Raw genomic sequence first — 13,516 nt, forward strand, 5'->3', positions numbered from 1 at the left:
TCGTGAGTTTGAGCCCTACATCGGACTCTGTGCTGACAGCTCGGAGCCTGGAGCCTGCTTCGGATTCTGCATCTCCTTCTATCAAAAATAAATAAATGTGAAAATAAATAAATAAATGTGAAAAAAAATTTAGACTTACGACCTACAGAATTACAAGATAATTTGTATTGTGTTATGCCACTAAGTTTGAGGTAATTCATTTCAGCAGCAATTGGAAATATAATTAAAAGCTCTCTGGGGTCCTCAACTTTTAAGCATGTAAGGAGGTTCTAAGACCTAAAAGTTAGAACCACTGCTGTCAATAAATCCTGTGTCTTTCTCTCTGGCTCCCTCTTGTCTCATCTTACCACTTTGTGTTTGTATTGCCACGAATGATCTTCCTCTTGTTAAAATCTTCACCTTTCTTTAAGACTCATGTTATATTCTACCTACCACATCCTCTATCATTTGCCTTGTATTGATGGTCTATGCTTGTCTCCTTATTAAATGTGAACTCATTGAGACCTGTGTTTAATCCTTACCCATTTCAACTAGTATATGGTGTCATGGATTGTATATGCATGGAATATCCTAGCCAACAAGGATGGGAGAAAGATTTGTTGTTTTGTGTTTGAATGACATTAGAAAAAGTGTATGATCACTAATTATGAAGAATAAAGTAAGGAATGTAGAATTGTTTAGGTAGGAAGAGTAGAGATACTAGTCTACCAAATAACAATCAGTGCTAATGATTAGAAAAGTGTGTGGTGTGTGTGTGTGTGTGTGTGTGTGTGTGAGTGTGAGAGAGAGAGAGAGAGAGAGAGAGAGAGAGAATCCTTAGGATATTTACATTCATTTAATTATGTTTGGCATTTAATTAAAAAAAATAATTTTAATAACATTGATATTTCCCAGTCATTTAGCCTGACATTCACCAGCTTTGAATGGAAAATAGGTTCTTTTCTGAAATTGAATAAAATTGAGCATAAAGAAATTGTGTTTCAAATTGTGTACTTTAAATAGATCTGTCAATCAAATGCCGTAAAAATTTGAGAGCTTACTATATGCCAGACACTCTTTATAGGCACTTCTTTTCCAGCGGTGAAGAGCAGCCTGGCGTATAGAAGACATTCAATACAGGGAATGTTCCCTTGATCGTTCCTTTATTCATTTTTTTCTCCTTCCTCGACTCCACCCAAGTTTTGTTTTTTCTTTAAATTCCCTTTTGACCTGGAGCATTTAGACCCAATGCGACTGCCGTAGGGCGGGATGGCAAGATGGCGGCCTCTGCCTTTGCCCGTGCTTTCAGAGCTGCATCAGGTCAGTGGAAACCGACGCGCTCGATTTATCCCTTCACAGAAAGCGGGAATGGCGCGGGATGGAGTAGGCATTTAGCATGGAGGTGAACAGGAAAAAAAAGGCCAGAGGATTGTTCCAAATTTTCTCCGGGGCTGCCTGTGTTCGGCCCCTCGCATTGGACATTCCCGACACTCTTGGATCCTCGCGGACCTGGGTGTCCCCGGTTTCTGCTTCCTTACCGGCTCCTGGTCGTTCCGCCTTACTTTGAAAACAGACTAAAAGGACGGGACGGAAGAGGGACAGAGGAGGCAGCGAAGTCCCCGCTAACCTTCTGATTTAGAGGCTAGGATTCGCCACTCCTGACCGTTGGGCTTGAAAAAGTAATTTCTCTGAACCTCAGATTCTACAGCTCTCAAACGAGGATTGACACCATCTACCTGAGGACTGAATGACCTCGTGCACGTAAAGCGCCCTGCTTAGTGCCTGGCTCACAGTAAGCTTGTATGTATGAGATTCCCACAACGTGCAGGGAATCTCTTTTGCACACTCAGTCCCGGGCACAGGGGCAGTCCTAAGGATTTCTTGACCGAGAGAGATGACAGGAGTGAAGGCAATTAAGTTAAGCTGCCTTCACTCGAAGGACTTTTGCAAAAATATTTAAATGATAAAATTATGAGTAAATTAGTTAAGCACAAAGTAAATTAGGATAAAACTCTGTGGAAACAATAGAAATTTAAAAAAAAAACTACAGTGTAAATTTTCCAACTATTACAGAAGAGCGTTTTTACGTGGAGTAATTTTTGATTGTGAAAATACAACATATAGAAAAATATGTAACACGTGAATGGCTTAACAAATAAGTCTAAAGCAAACACCATGTAACACCCAAGGCAGGACTTAGAACACTACCAGGAGCCTCTTCTCTGTGTGTTTCTCCCAGTCAAAATTCCATCTTTCTGCCAAATATAAACACTATCCTCATTTTTATTGTTACCTTGCCTTTATTTCTGTACTAGTTTTAATATCTATATATGCATCTCTAAGTAATATAGCGTTTAGTTTTGCCTGTTTTTGTACTTTACGTGAATGGAATTACACAGGTAACCCTATGTCTTTTAATTTGTGAAATTCATTCATTTTGGGTGTGGCTGTAGTTGCTATATAATAGTCTCTTATGTGACCACTCCACAGTTCTCCATTTTAGGATACTGGGCATTTGAGTGTTTCCAGTTTGGGGCAATTAGGTCAAAAGCTGATTGACCTTGTGTCCTGGTACCTGAGTGCAAGTTTCTCTAAGATGTGCATGTGTGTATACTTGTAAAACTGGCCGTGGAAATTGCTGAATCAGAATGTGTGTGTGTGTGTGTGTGTGTGTATTGCATTGCCTGATACTGTAAAAGCGATGTGCTTCTTTAAAGTCACCCCAGCACTGTATGTGCCACATCCTCACCAACAGTTGGTATTGTTAGACCAGCAAATTTCTGTGAGTCTTATGGGTATTTAGTGGCGTCTCATTGTGGTTTAAATATCATTCCCCTGCTTACTAATGAGTTTGAATACCTTTACACATGTATATTGGCGACTTGAATTTTTGATGAAATATCTAAATATTGTGCCCATTTTTCTGTTGAGTTGTCTTATGGGTTCATAGTAGTTCTTTATATATTACGAATGTGCATCCTTTCTCATATAAGTGTGTTCCCAGGATCTTCTCCCATTCTGGCTAGCCCTTTTAGTTTATTTAAAGTATCTTTTGATGAAAAGAAGTTCTTATTTTCATTGACTTGAATTTATTTTCCTTGCTTTTTTTTTTTTTTTAATTTATTTTGAGAGAGAGAGAGAGCTCAGGGAGGAGCAGAGGGAGAGAGAGAGAGAAAGAAAGAATCCCAAGCAAGCTCCGTGCTCTAAGCTAGGAGCCCAAGGCAGGGCTCATAGTTTGTGCCCATAGTTTGTGAGCTCATGACCTGAGCTGAAATCAATAGGCAGCCATTTAACTGACTGAGCCACTCAGGTGCCCCTGTTGTTCTTGCATTTTTTAAATAGATGATGTAGGTGGGTATCAACTCACTATGATAGTTAGATTTCATTGTAAACATTTGAAAGAGTGATGTGACAGCTTACTTTTAAATGTCAGTATTTTAAATATACTGGACATTATATCCTTTTTAACAAGTTAAACTATTTAAAAATTTAGATGTTACTTAAAATTTTGTGAAAGGGTAAATAATTTTTCAGAATTCTTCTAGAGGGTATGGGATCAAAGAAGCTTGAAGAGCACTGCTTTAGACAGTCATACTCCCTTCTCTTCCCACTCCCTACCATTCTTTCGATTCCTGCCACATGGGACTATTTGTAATTCCCCAAACATACTATGCCATTTTTGCCGCTTCACCTGTGTACTCCGTTCTCTCTGCTTCCTCATTCCTTCAAAATCCTGGTTCTGTGTCACCTTCTTTGTTAAGATATCCATGTTCTCCATACCAGAATGTGTTGAGAGAAAGCTAGTATGTATTGAAATGCCTAAACAGGGTACAAGACCAAAGGAGCAGTTAAATTACTGCCCTTGATTTGTGTGCTACCCTTTTGTTAACACATTCTGAGTTAGACTGTGTTCAGTTTTTACAAGGTAAATCGCGTGGTTGGTCCACCTGCGAGTATGGTGGACAAGGGCCCCCAAGTCATTTTCCCAGGAACTGCTCTCAAGCAAGGTTCATCCTTCATTTAATGTATTTATCCCAAATTCTGTCTTAATTAATTTTGATCCATTTTACCAAGATCACTTTCAGTGCAGATAGTCTTTGGACTTTGCTTTTATGCAGATGTGACAAACATGCTTTACGCAGCTTCAGGACCTTCATAAAAATTGGGGAAAATAGTCAATTAGGGAGCCAGGAAAAGACTTTCATCAGGAGAATGGCAGTCAACTAATTTGGGGATAGTTTCTAGTCAACTTGGGATTTACCTAACTATACTGTTATCCTGTCCACATTTATCTCTTTAGAATATAAAGAAATCTTTTCACATGCCTTTCTAAAATCAGGATATGCTGTGTCTAGACATTTCCATGATTTCCCAGGCTAGGACTGCAATAAAAAATGAAATGAGGTACTTTTTAAGGAACAATTCACTCCCAATTGACAATGTAGATTTTTCTCCTGTGGTGAATTCTCTGTATCCATTCTAACATTTTGTTTTGTTTTGTTTTGTTTTGTTTTGTTTTGTTTTGTTTTGTTTTGTTTTGACAGATGAGCCTGTAGTTTACCTATTTATATATTCTAGACCCTTACCTGCTCACTTCCTTCAGGAGTGGTTTCTAAGAATTTCTGAGGGTTTTTTTGTTTTGTTTTAACCAAAACACCAAGTTTGGATGACCTTGTGAAAATTGGGACATTTTCTTGTCTACAGTCCTCCTCTTCAATTCACTTAATCTTTCAAAAATTATTTCCTAGCTTATCATGTCTGCAAATATTTTCAGTTCTTTGAAATATATTTATACCTGGAGACTTGAATGCCTTGTACTGAGTAGAGAATTTCACTTCTAAGTTCCCTCCCCAAAAGGGCTCTCTCAAATGTCTCCTGAATCATGGATTTCAGCTAACTTATTAATGTTTATGCTACCCTTTTTAGTTTGAAAATTGTTATCTTAGATGGAGAACAGAAAAGCAAAAATATGGGTTTTAAGTATTCAATCTTTCTCCTGCCCCCAGGTAACATTATAACATTTTTACTAAGCATTTCTCTGCTCTTTATTATCTGCCATTAGCATTCATTAAATGTTTTCCCTGTGCCAACCCTTCTTCCTAGCACTTTTCATGTTGTCTCATTTAATTCTTGTTACCTCCTCATGATTAACCTTATTTAAATTTGAGGAAACTGGGGCAGAAAGGGGTTAAGTAACTTGCCCGTGGTCACACAGCTAGTGAGTAGTAGAGCTAGATTATGAACCTAGACAGTCTGACTCAAATACCAGTTCTTCAGTTCTACACCACACTGCCTCTCATTTGTTATGTGAAGTCAGTGCAGTGGACAATAAGGCAGTGGTTCTAAGCCCTGGCTGAACATCAGACTCCCTGTGGAGTTGTGTTTTTTGTTTTTTTAAGTTTATTTTGAGAAAGAGAGTGTAGGGGAGGGGCAGAGAGAGGGAGAGAGAGAATCCCAAGCCAGTTCCATGTTATCAGCTCAGAGCCCCATGGGGGCCTGAACTCAAACTGAGATCATGACCTGAGCCGAAATCAAGAGTCAGACGCTCAGCTGACTGAGCCACCCAGGTGCCCCAGAGCTTTTTTTTTTTTTAAACCAACTATTGAGGTGTAATTTACATACCATAAAATTCCTGTCTTATGTGTACAATTTGACGATTTTTAGTAAATTTAATGGGTTGTGCAACCATAACTACAATCCAGTTTGGGGGCATTTCCATCATCCTGTGGAGCTTTTTAGTGTTCACATTCTTGAGTCCCACACTAGACCCACAGCCTGAGTGGAGTCAGTGCTCCACTGGCTTTGCAGCCCTGGACTCTTAACTTTGGCAGTAATGTGAAGATTATGCATTCAGTGCATGCATCTAGGGCCCCTCCACCCCCACTCTGTGATGCACCTTCTGATCTGTCCCCAGGCATCTCCACACATAGCTTCAGGCAGGCAGTGCTCAGCCTTGCGCAGGTCCCGTCCCCGCTCCAGGTATATGTTTGCTTCAGCCCCCTTGCCTTCATGTATGTTTATCCTATCCGGACTCTCTACCTCCTCTTGTGGCCTGTTCATTTTCTAGAGGAGAGCTCAAGTACCTTTTTTGTTCTTTACAAAACCTTCTCTTGCTACTCTGTTGCATCTGCAGGGAACGGCCAGGTTTTTGCATCCCTGCCCTGCCATTGCCCTATGTGCTATGGAGCCCTGCTTCATCAGATTGTAAGATCTGGTGGGTGGGACTTAATGTTACAACTGTTTTGTTCCCTACTGTTGAACACAGAACTAGGACACATCAGAATGGATTGTGGTGATGGTTATACAGCTTTCTATGTTTATTTAAAAAGTATCGAATTCACACACAGTTGGGTAGTTTTGTGGTATTTATGTTATACCTCAATAAAGTTGGTAAAGGGGCACCTGGGTGTCTCAGTCAGTTAAGTGTCTGACTTCGGCTCAGGTCATGATCTCACGGTTCCTGAGTTCGAGCCCCACGTTAGGCTCTGTGCTGACAGTTCAGAGCCTGAAGCCTGCTTTAGATTCTGTGCCTCCCTCTCTCTCTGCCCCACTCCTGTTTGCACTGTGTCTCTCCAAAATGAATACACATTAAAAAAAAATTTTTTTTAAATAAAGTTGGTAAAAAGCTCCACAGGTGAGTCTTATACTCACCTTGCTTTGGTACATTACTTAATCTTGAACATCTGGATGCAGAATTTGGCATATCATATTAAATATGTTTCTCTCTCTTTACAGGAGTCTTACGGCCCCTGAATATTTTGGTGTCTTCAGCCTGTCAAAACGGTGTCAAGAATGCCTGTCTTAGTTCTGCACTGTCCACCCGGCATTTTAGTTCTCTGCAGACACCAGTTGTTGCCTCTGCTCCCAGACTTGCCACGTCTGTCAGAAACCTGACGTGTGGACATACTGCAGCAATCCTCAATAGGTAGAGTATATTTCAGTAAACATGATGCTGAGACAAAAATTCTGAAATACTCATGCCTGCAAAGATGTTTTAGAAGCAGACTTCTAATATCTAGAAGCAGACTTATTATATAGACTTTGCCTGGTGGAGGGGAGAATATGATTGATAGCCATGTGCCTACCTGCCCGACAGAGCACACTTCTGATGTTCTAGATATCGTTTCCTGGATGGAAGCTGTCAGCCAAAGCGGAGGGTGAACGAGATGCTCAGCGGGCAAGACTGCTATCCATTTAGTCAACAAATACTTAGTTAAGGACTCCGGGGTACCCAGTACTTGGCAGAAAGGATACGAAGATAAAGTGAAGTCCTCAAGGAGTTAGAGATAACTCTGAATAGATAAGAAGTCAGATGATTAAAATATAATAGGATAAATTCTCTCATGGGGATTGAGGGGGCAGATTATGGAAGGCTTGCATGTTTGGCGATGGTTGTTATTCTTATTTATACTTAGTGTCCAGGATCATTTGAAGTAACAATGTATATTAAAGTCAGCTGTATTCCAGTGGCGCTGCTCCACTCATTTTTTTTTTTTAAGTTTATTTACTTTGAACTAAAAAAAATTTTTTTAGTGTTTATTTTGACAGAGAGACAGAGAGCAAGCAGGGGAGGGACAGAGAGAGAAGGAGACACAGAATCCGAAGCAGGCTGCAGGCTCTGAGCTGTCAGCACAGAGCCGGACGTAGGGCTTGAACTCATGAACTGTAAGATCATGACCTGAGCCGAAGTCAGATGCTTAACTGACTGAGCCACCCAGGCACACCTTTAAGTTTATTTATTTTGGGATAGAGAGAGGGAGTCCCAAGCAGGCTCCACACTGTCAGTGCAGAGTCTTGACGAGGGGCTTGAATCATGAACTGTGAGATCATGGCCTGAGCTGAAATCAAGAGTCGGATGCTTAACCGACTGAGCCACCCAAGCGCCCCCACTCATTTCTAAGTATAGAAATGGATTTTATCCTTTAATGAGTCTTACTGCTGAGTTATATTTTTAAAAATATATTTTAGAGTGGCCCCCTTGCTTCCAAATGTCCTGAAGCTACCAGTCAGAACCATAACATACTTCAGTTCACGGAAAGGGAAGAGAAAGACTGTGAAAGCTGTCATCTACAGGTTTCTTCGACTTCATTCTGGCCTGTGGCTAAGGAGGAAGGTGAGTCTTCACACTATTAGATTGAAAAAGGATTGGGAGGAGATTAAAAAGAAGCAGAATTCAGTGAGCCTATTCACTGATGTACCTTCCTTTCATTTACCAGCAGCTTTTACAGTGCTGTGCTTAAGTACCAATTTCGCAGGCATCTCTTAATGTAAATGAATTCATGTGAAGAAAACACATTTAAGCATGCATAAAACAAAACACTCTTCACAATAGCTAACGTCTTCACTGTAGGATGGGTCCATCTCAGGTCTTTTATATGTCTGTGCATCTAATGATCACCAGAAGCCCTTTGAAACCCCCAATGTGTAATAACCTGTGGGGAAGCTCTGTTTAAGCCTAGAGTGTTAGAGCAACAGAGTTGCCTTCAACAAGGACTTAGTCTCATGGCTCAGATTGGGGACTGAAGAGCTTTCAGCCAATTTTGGATTGGATTCTCTGTGGCTTAGTCTTTATGACAGAACATTGACCCCACGTGAACTTTTTTTAACTTTATGTTTTTCTGTCTGTTGGTATGTATGATTGGGCTCCATATCAGACAGAGCCCTAACACTTACTCTGACCTGGGACCATAGCCTGTGAGGGGGAATTCTGACAAATTATTACTGCTCTGTCCTCTCTCACAGCATGTCATAAGCGTGAATTTGGGCTTTTTCGTTCACATCTTTATTCATGGAAACAGAGTAGCTGATGATTAGAAAGCAGTTGAAGACTAGAGCTTTGTAAAACTACCTTTGAGTTTTAATAACTATTCAAATTCTAATTCCTTTTCACTACTTGGAAGTTAATGAATGATTCTTAAAGATCGAAATTTGTTTCTCCATAAAAATAAAATACTTAATTGATGGGATTTTCACTAGTTGAAAGGATTATCTCCTATTATATAAATAATCCTAAATTTATAGGTAAATATGTTGATTGGAACTCTCCGCTCATTCCTCCTTTGGAACAATACTGTGGTAGTTCCTTTGCTACACTTGTAATTAGAAGCTCATGTAATCTGTAAGTAGCCAAACTAAATAAATTTAGTTCAGTTAATAGTTCTGAATTTTGTGAATTTTGGACCATTGGAAAATTTCCTCCCCTTTGTTGTCATATTGATTATAACCAGGTCTTCATCTAGCCCTAGATAAAAGAAGATGGGTGGTTTTCTTTGCCTTCCTTTCTATGCCCCTTTTATTGGGCTCTGAAACCATCATGTTATTGTAAAGGACCTGGTCACATTCTCTAATCATAATGCCTAGTCCCCACTCAAGGTCCCAAAAGTTATTCTGTATGCAGAATGGCCTGCTTCACCAAAATGCAATTTTTAGGGGAAAACAAAAAAGCTGGATGGGTTAATTTATATTCATGTTTAAAAACTGAAAATACTTTCTGCAGCACAGTTTTATTTCCTCTCATTTCTGAACCTAGACATTGTCTGAAAAGTTTCAAGCACTTTCACAGTGGTTGCATTCCATAGAATAATGATCAAAGATACTCGTGGTAATAGGACAAAAAATTAACTGTCTGTAAGTCAGAAATCCACAGGGACCCAGCTTGGCTTACAAACTAGAAAATTATTACACAAATAGGGGGATTTGGATTTGAATCTTTCCATTGAAATTGTAAGCACTGAGTAGTAAAAATCTAATCTCTGGCATTTTAAAATCAGAACTCTTAAGTACTGTTTTCTTATTTCTGAGTATTAACTGTACTGTAGAAGTTGCTGGTCAGAGTGATGATATCAAGACATGTCAGAAACCCAAGATGATTTCTCAGCCCAGGGCTAAGGTTTTGTTCAGTTAGTGTAGTGCCCTAAAGACTAAAGAGCCCTTGGCTTGAAAGGACTCAAGGGCTCTTAGCAAAAGCTTGAGTTCTAGTCTCCCGTCCCCACTCACTTTCTGTGTGGTTTTAGCCACGTATTAACCTGGGTGGCACCTAAAGTCTCTTCTGGTCTAAACAGACTATCCTTGTAGTTTTTACATTCAATCGAATCTAATTTTTCTACGAAAATTAATTATTTTCTTTCAAAATTAATAATGCTTGGATGCTGTATCTGGCAGTTCTGAGTTAAACACACAGGCTAACACCACTCCCAATAGCAATTTTATTGTATTCAGTATTCCTTAGAAAAGTACTTACACTACAGAAATCAGTCCCTGCTGTGAAAGGAGGAAATGAAGCTATACATTTAGGTGCTGTGCTCATCGGCCCTTGTAATACCTAGTCCCCTTAAATGAACATAAATCTTATCAGCCTAGCCAGTGATGTCCTTCCTCAGCCTTACACTGGGAAAAATAGTAGAGTAGTGGTTAAGAACTCTTACTAGTTCCGTGACCTCAGTTGGCTACTTTACTTCTATAACCAGTGGTGGTTTTTCTTGAATCTGTAAAATGAGAATAATGGTATGTTGTTGAAGAGATCATAAGGTAACGCATATAAAGTTAGCGATTATAATTATACATCATTACCCTGTACTTTCCCCACCACAAAGATTCATCAAAGTATTAAATTACTAATATTTCTTTTTCAAACTGCATATACTTTTTCTGTATCTCCCCCTCATTGAGAATCACATCTTTCTGAAAAACATTACCAGCCCCAATGAAAGTCTCATCCTTGTTCTCATTGGGCCTATAAACCATGAATAGTGAAGATATGTGTTGTTTCCTACATAACGTCTTGTTTTAAATGTCTTTATAATATTATCTCACAGGCTGGTTATAAGAAAAAATTATGGAAAAAGACGACTGCAAGAAAAAGGCGCTTGAGGGAATTCGTGTTCTGCAATAAAACCCAGAGTAAGCTCTTAGATAAAATGACAACGTCTTTTTGGAAGAGGCGAAACTGGTATGCTGACGATCCTTATCAGAAGTATCATGATCGGACAAACCTGAAAGTCTAGATCAGAAGTTTTAGGACCTCCCAGTTACTGAATATGTATCTTTGTGTAAATGATGTCTTTGCAAAAATGAATAAGTGTAAAACCTGATGTAAATTGTGCCAATTGGTATGGAAACATACAGTTCCAACATTAAACTTATTAAAGTTTTAAAACTTAATGGATTAAACATTTCAAAATTTGTTCAGGGAAATGAGAGTTTAAAATTGTTGATTATTTTTAATAAATGGTAATGGCTTAACTATTTCTACTTAGGCTTATCTAGTTGCAAGGAATTTGAAGTTAGAGCAGGCATAAGAAGACTGAAAGCCAACAAGTTACCTCAAGCAGTGTGACATTATTTGAAGGATGTGTGCCTGGGAACTCAGGAACCATCTCACCAGCTCCATCCCCCTCCCAGAAATAACCCCCAGGTCTCAGGAACGAACAGAAATTGTAGGGTGTTCCAAGATCCAAGGCACCTCTAAGGGCCTCAGGAGCAAAAGATGCTAGATTTTTAGGGTTGGGGGTCTGCCATGCATGTGACTCAGTTTCTGCCCCCATCATAATCCTAGCTCATACCTTTCGGGTTGTTTTCTGCGTCCTAACCCTCAGCTCCCATCTCCAGGCTCCAGTTGCCAAGAGTCTCTAACTGGGCCAGCTTATCTCTTTACACCAGGTCTTCTCAGGGGTCATTGACCGGTGTCAGGAGCCTACCCTGCCTCAGTTGGTTGTGTTAGCAGGTTCACATGGAGCAGTTTCGCTTAGAGGTGAGCTTGGGGTTGTAGCACACATCTAGTATGCTAGGCTTATTGGTTCATAACAGTTCTCAGTTTATTGGAACAGGATTTTTATAGGGAGAAGAGTAAATCAAACAGCCTTTCTGTATGCCCATTCATGAAACAGAAGAGGCTTTACACGTGAGGACAAAAACTTCTTATTCAAGAGTTGAAAGGTACTGTATTTTCTAAAAGATGACTTATCTACCAGAGATTTCATGTTTTTAATTGTGAGGATAAACATTTTCCAAAGGCACATTGTAGACACTAAGCAAGAGTTAAGCATTGTTCATTTGAAGAGGGCTGGGTAAGAGGCATTAAGGAAAATTCTCTTCACCATGTGGTTAAAGCTAGGGCAGTGGTTCTGAGCTGTCCCATCAGAGTCATCTGGGAAGCATTTTCCAACAAGAGAGCACTTGGCCTGCTTGAAAAACCACTGTAGATCTTAACCAACTTACGATGGGGTTACACCCCAGTAAACCTATTGTAAATTGGAAATATTGTTAAGTCAAAAATGCATTTAATACACCTAAGCTACCAAACATCGTAGCTTGGCCTAACCTACCTTACATGTGCTCAGAATACTTGCATTAGCTTACAGTTGAGCAAAATCACCTAACACAAAGCCTATTTTATACTGAAGTGTTGACTGTCTTGTGTTTATTGAATACTGTACCAAAAGTGAAAAACAGAAAGGTTGTGTGTGGGTGAGGATGGTTGTAAGTCTATCCGTTGTTTACCCTTCTGATCACGTGGCTGACTGGGAGCCTCGGCTCGTTCCCACTGCCCAGCATCACGAGAGAATATCTTACCACATATCACTAGGCCAGGAAAAGATCAAAATCAGAATTTTTAAAAGTACGGTTTCTACTGAATGTGTGTTGTTTCACACCATCATAAAGTCGAAAAATCTAAGACCATCGTGAGTCACGGACTGTGTCTATTAATTAGAATTCTGCCTCAATTACTACTTCAAATCCTTTAATAGTTGATGATAAGATGAAGTTTCTCTATTGTTAATAGAATAAGGTTAAAGATAACCAAGTTGAAATTCTGTGGCAAGTCAGGAGAGGAACTTCTTGAAACCAGTGCATGTTCCTTAAAAGGAAAAGGGGTGACAATAGAGTGTTCCAAAACTAGAAGACCACCTGTATGTCTATTTATGTGACCAATTAATAAAGAGCAGACATTTGATTGGAGATGAGGCAAGACTGCAGCATGCAGTGGCATTCTGTTTTGATGGGTTTTCATTTTCTTGTAACTTCTGAGATGGCAGAATCTAAGCACTTCAGGGTTTCCACATCACTTCTCACCCATCCAGCTCCTGCCTCCACTCACCCCTGGTAGCAGGATGGAACTGGTACCTGAAGAAGTTGAGGAGGAGGCCGCTTTCCCACTGCCTCTGTGACTTCGCTAGTGCAAACACAGACAACAAAGCTCTCAGTTATAGGGGCCTCAGAGCACCTTGGTTTTTCCCGTAGACCCAGGGTAGGAGGGGTAGAGACCAGAACCGGCAACCAGACCTCAGCATCCAGACACGGATTGAGGTGTAAGGGCTGCCACACATGTGATTTCGGAGAAAGGGAATTTTCGTGTATATGGCTTTTGTTTTATGGGTAGCAGGGCTTATCATCCACACTGATTTTATACTCTGACAACCAAACATCTTTCATTAAAGAGCCTACTGAAATGGCACCGAACTTTATGTGAAGGTATAATTTATTGAATACCAATTGCGTTCCAGCATAGGGATGGGCATATAAATACAAAACTGAATCC

General features: G+C 39.9%; 1 protein-coding gene across 2 annotated transcripts; it reads left to right on the forward strand.

Annotated features, from left to right (window-relative positions):
- The first annotated feature begins 1,020 nt into the window (after positions 1-1,020).
- MRPL35 (mitochondrial ribosomal protein L35) lies at positions 1,021-13,442 on the forward strand. Of its 2 annotated transcripts, none has more exons than XM_015075776.3 (4): positions 1,021-1,299; positions 6,715-6,904; positions 7,948-8,092; positions 10,794-13,442. In XM_015075776.3, exons 1-4 carry the CDS (start codon positions 1,257-1,259, stop codon positions 10,980-10,982), a joined length of 567 nt encoding a protein of 188 aa, XP_014931262.2. In that variant the 5' UTR covers positions 1,021-1,256; the 3' UTR covers positions 10,983-13,442. The 2 variants fall into 2 exon arrangements, with proteins under 2 accessions (XP_014931262.2, XP_026908488.2); XM_027052687.2 differs by lacking the exon at positions 1,021-1,299 and adding an exon at positions 3,294-4,985.
- The last annotated feature ends 74 nt before the right edge of the window (positions 13,443-13,516 follow it).

The sequence above is a fragment of the Acinonyx jubatus genome, chromosome A3, assembly GCF_027475565.1.
Source record: "Acinonyx jubatus isolate Ajub_Pintada_27869175 chromosome A3, VMU_Ajub_asm_v1.0, whole genome shotgun sequence".
NCBI lineage: Eukaryota > Metazoa > Chordata > Mammalia > Carnivora > Felidae > Acinonyx > Acinonyx jubatus.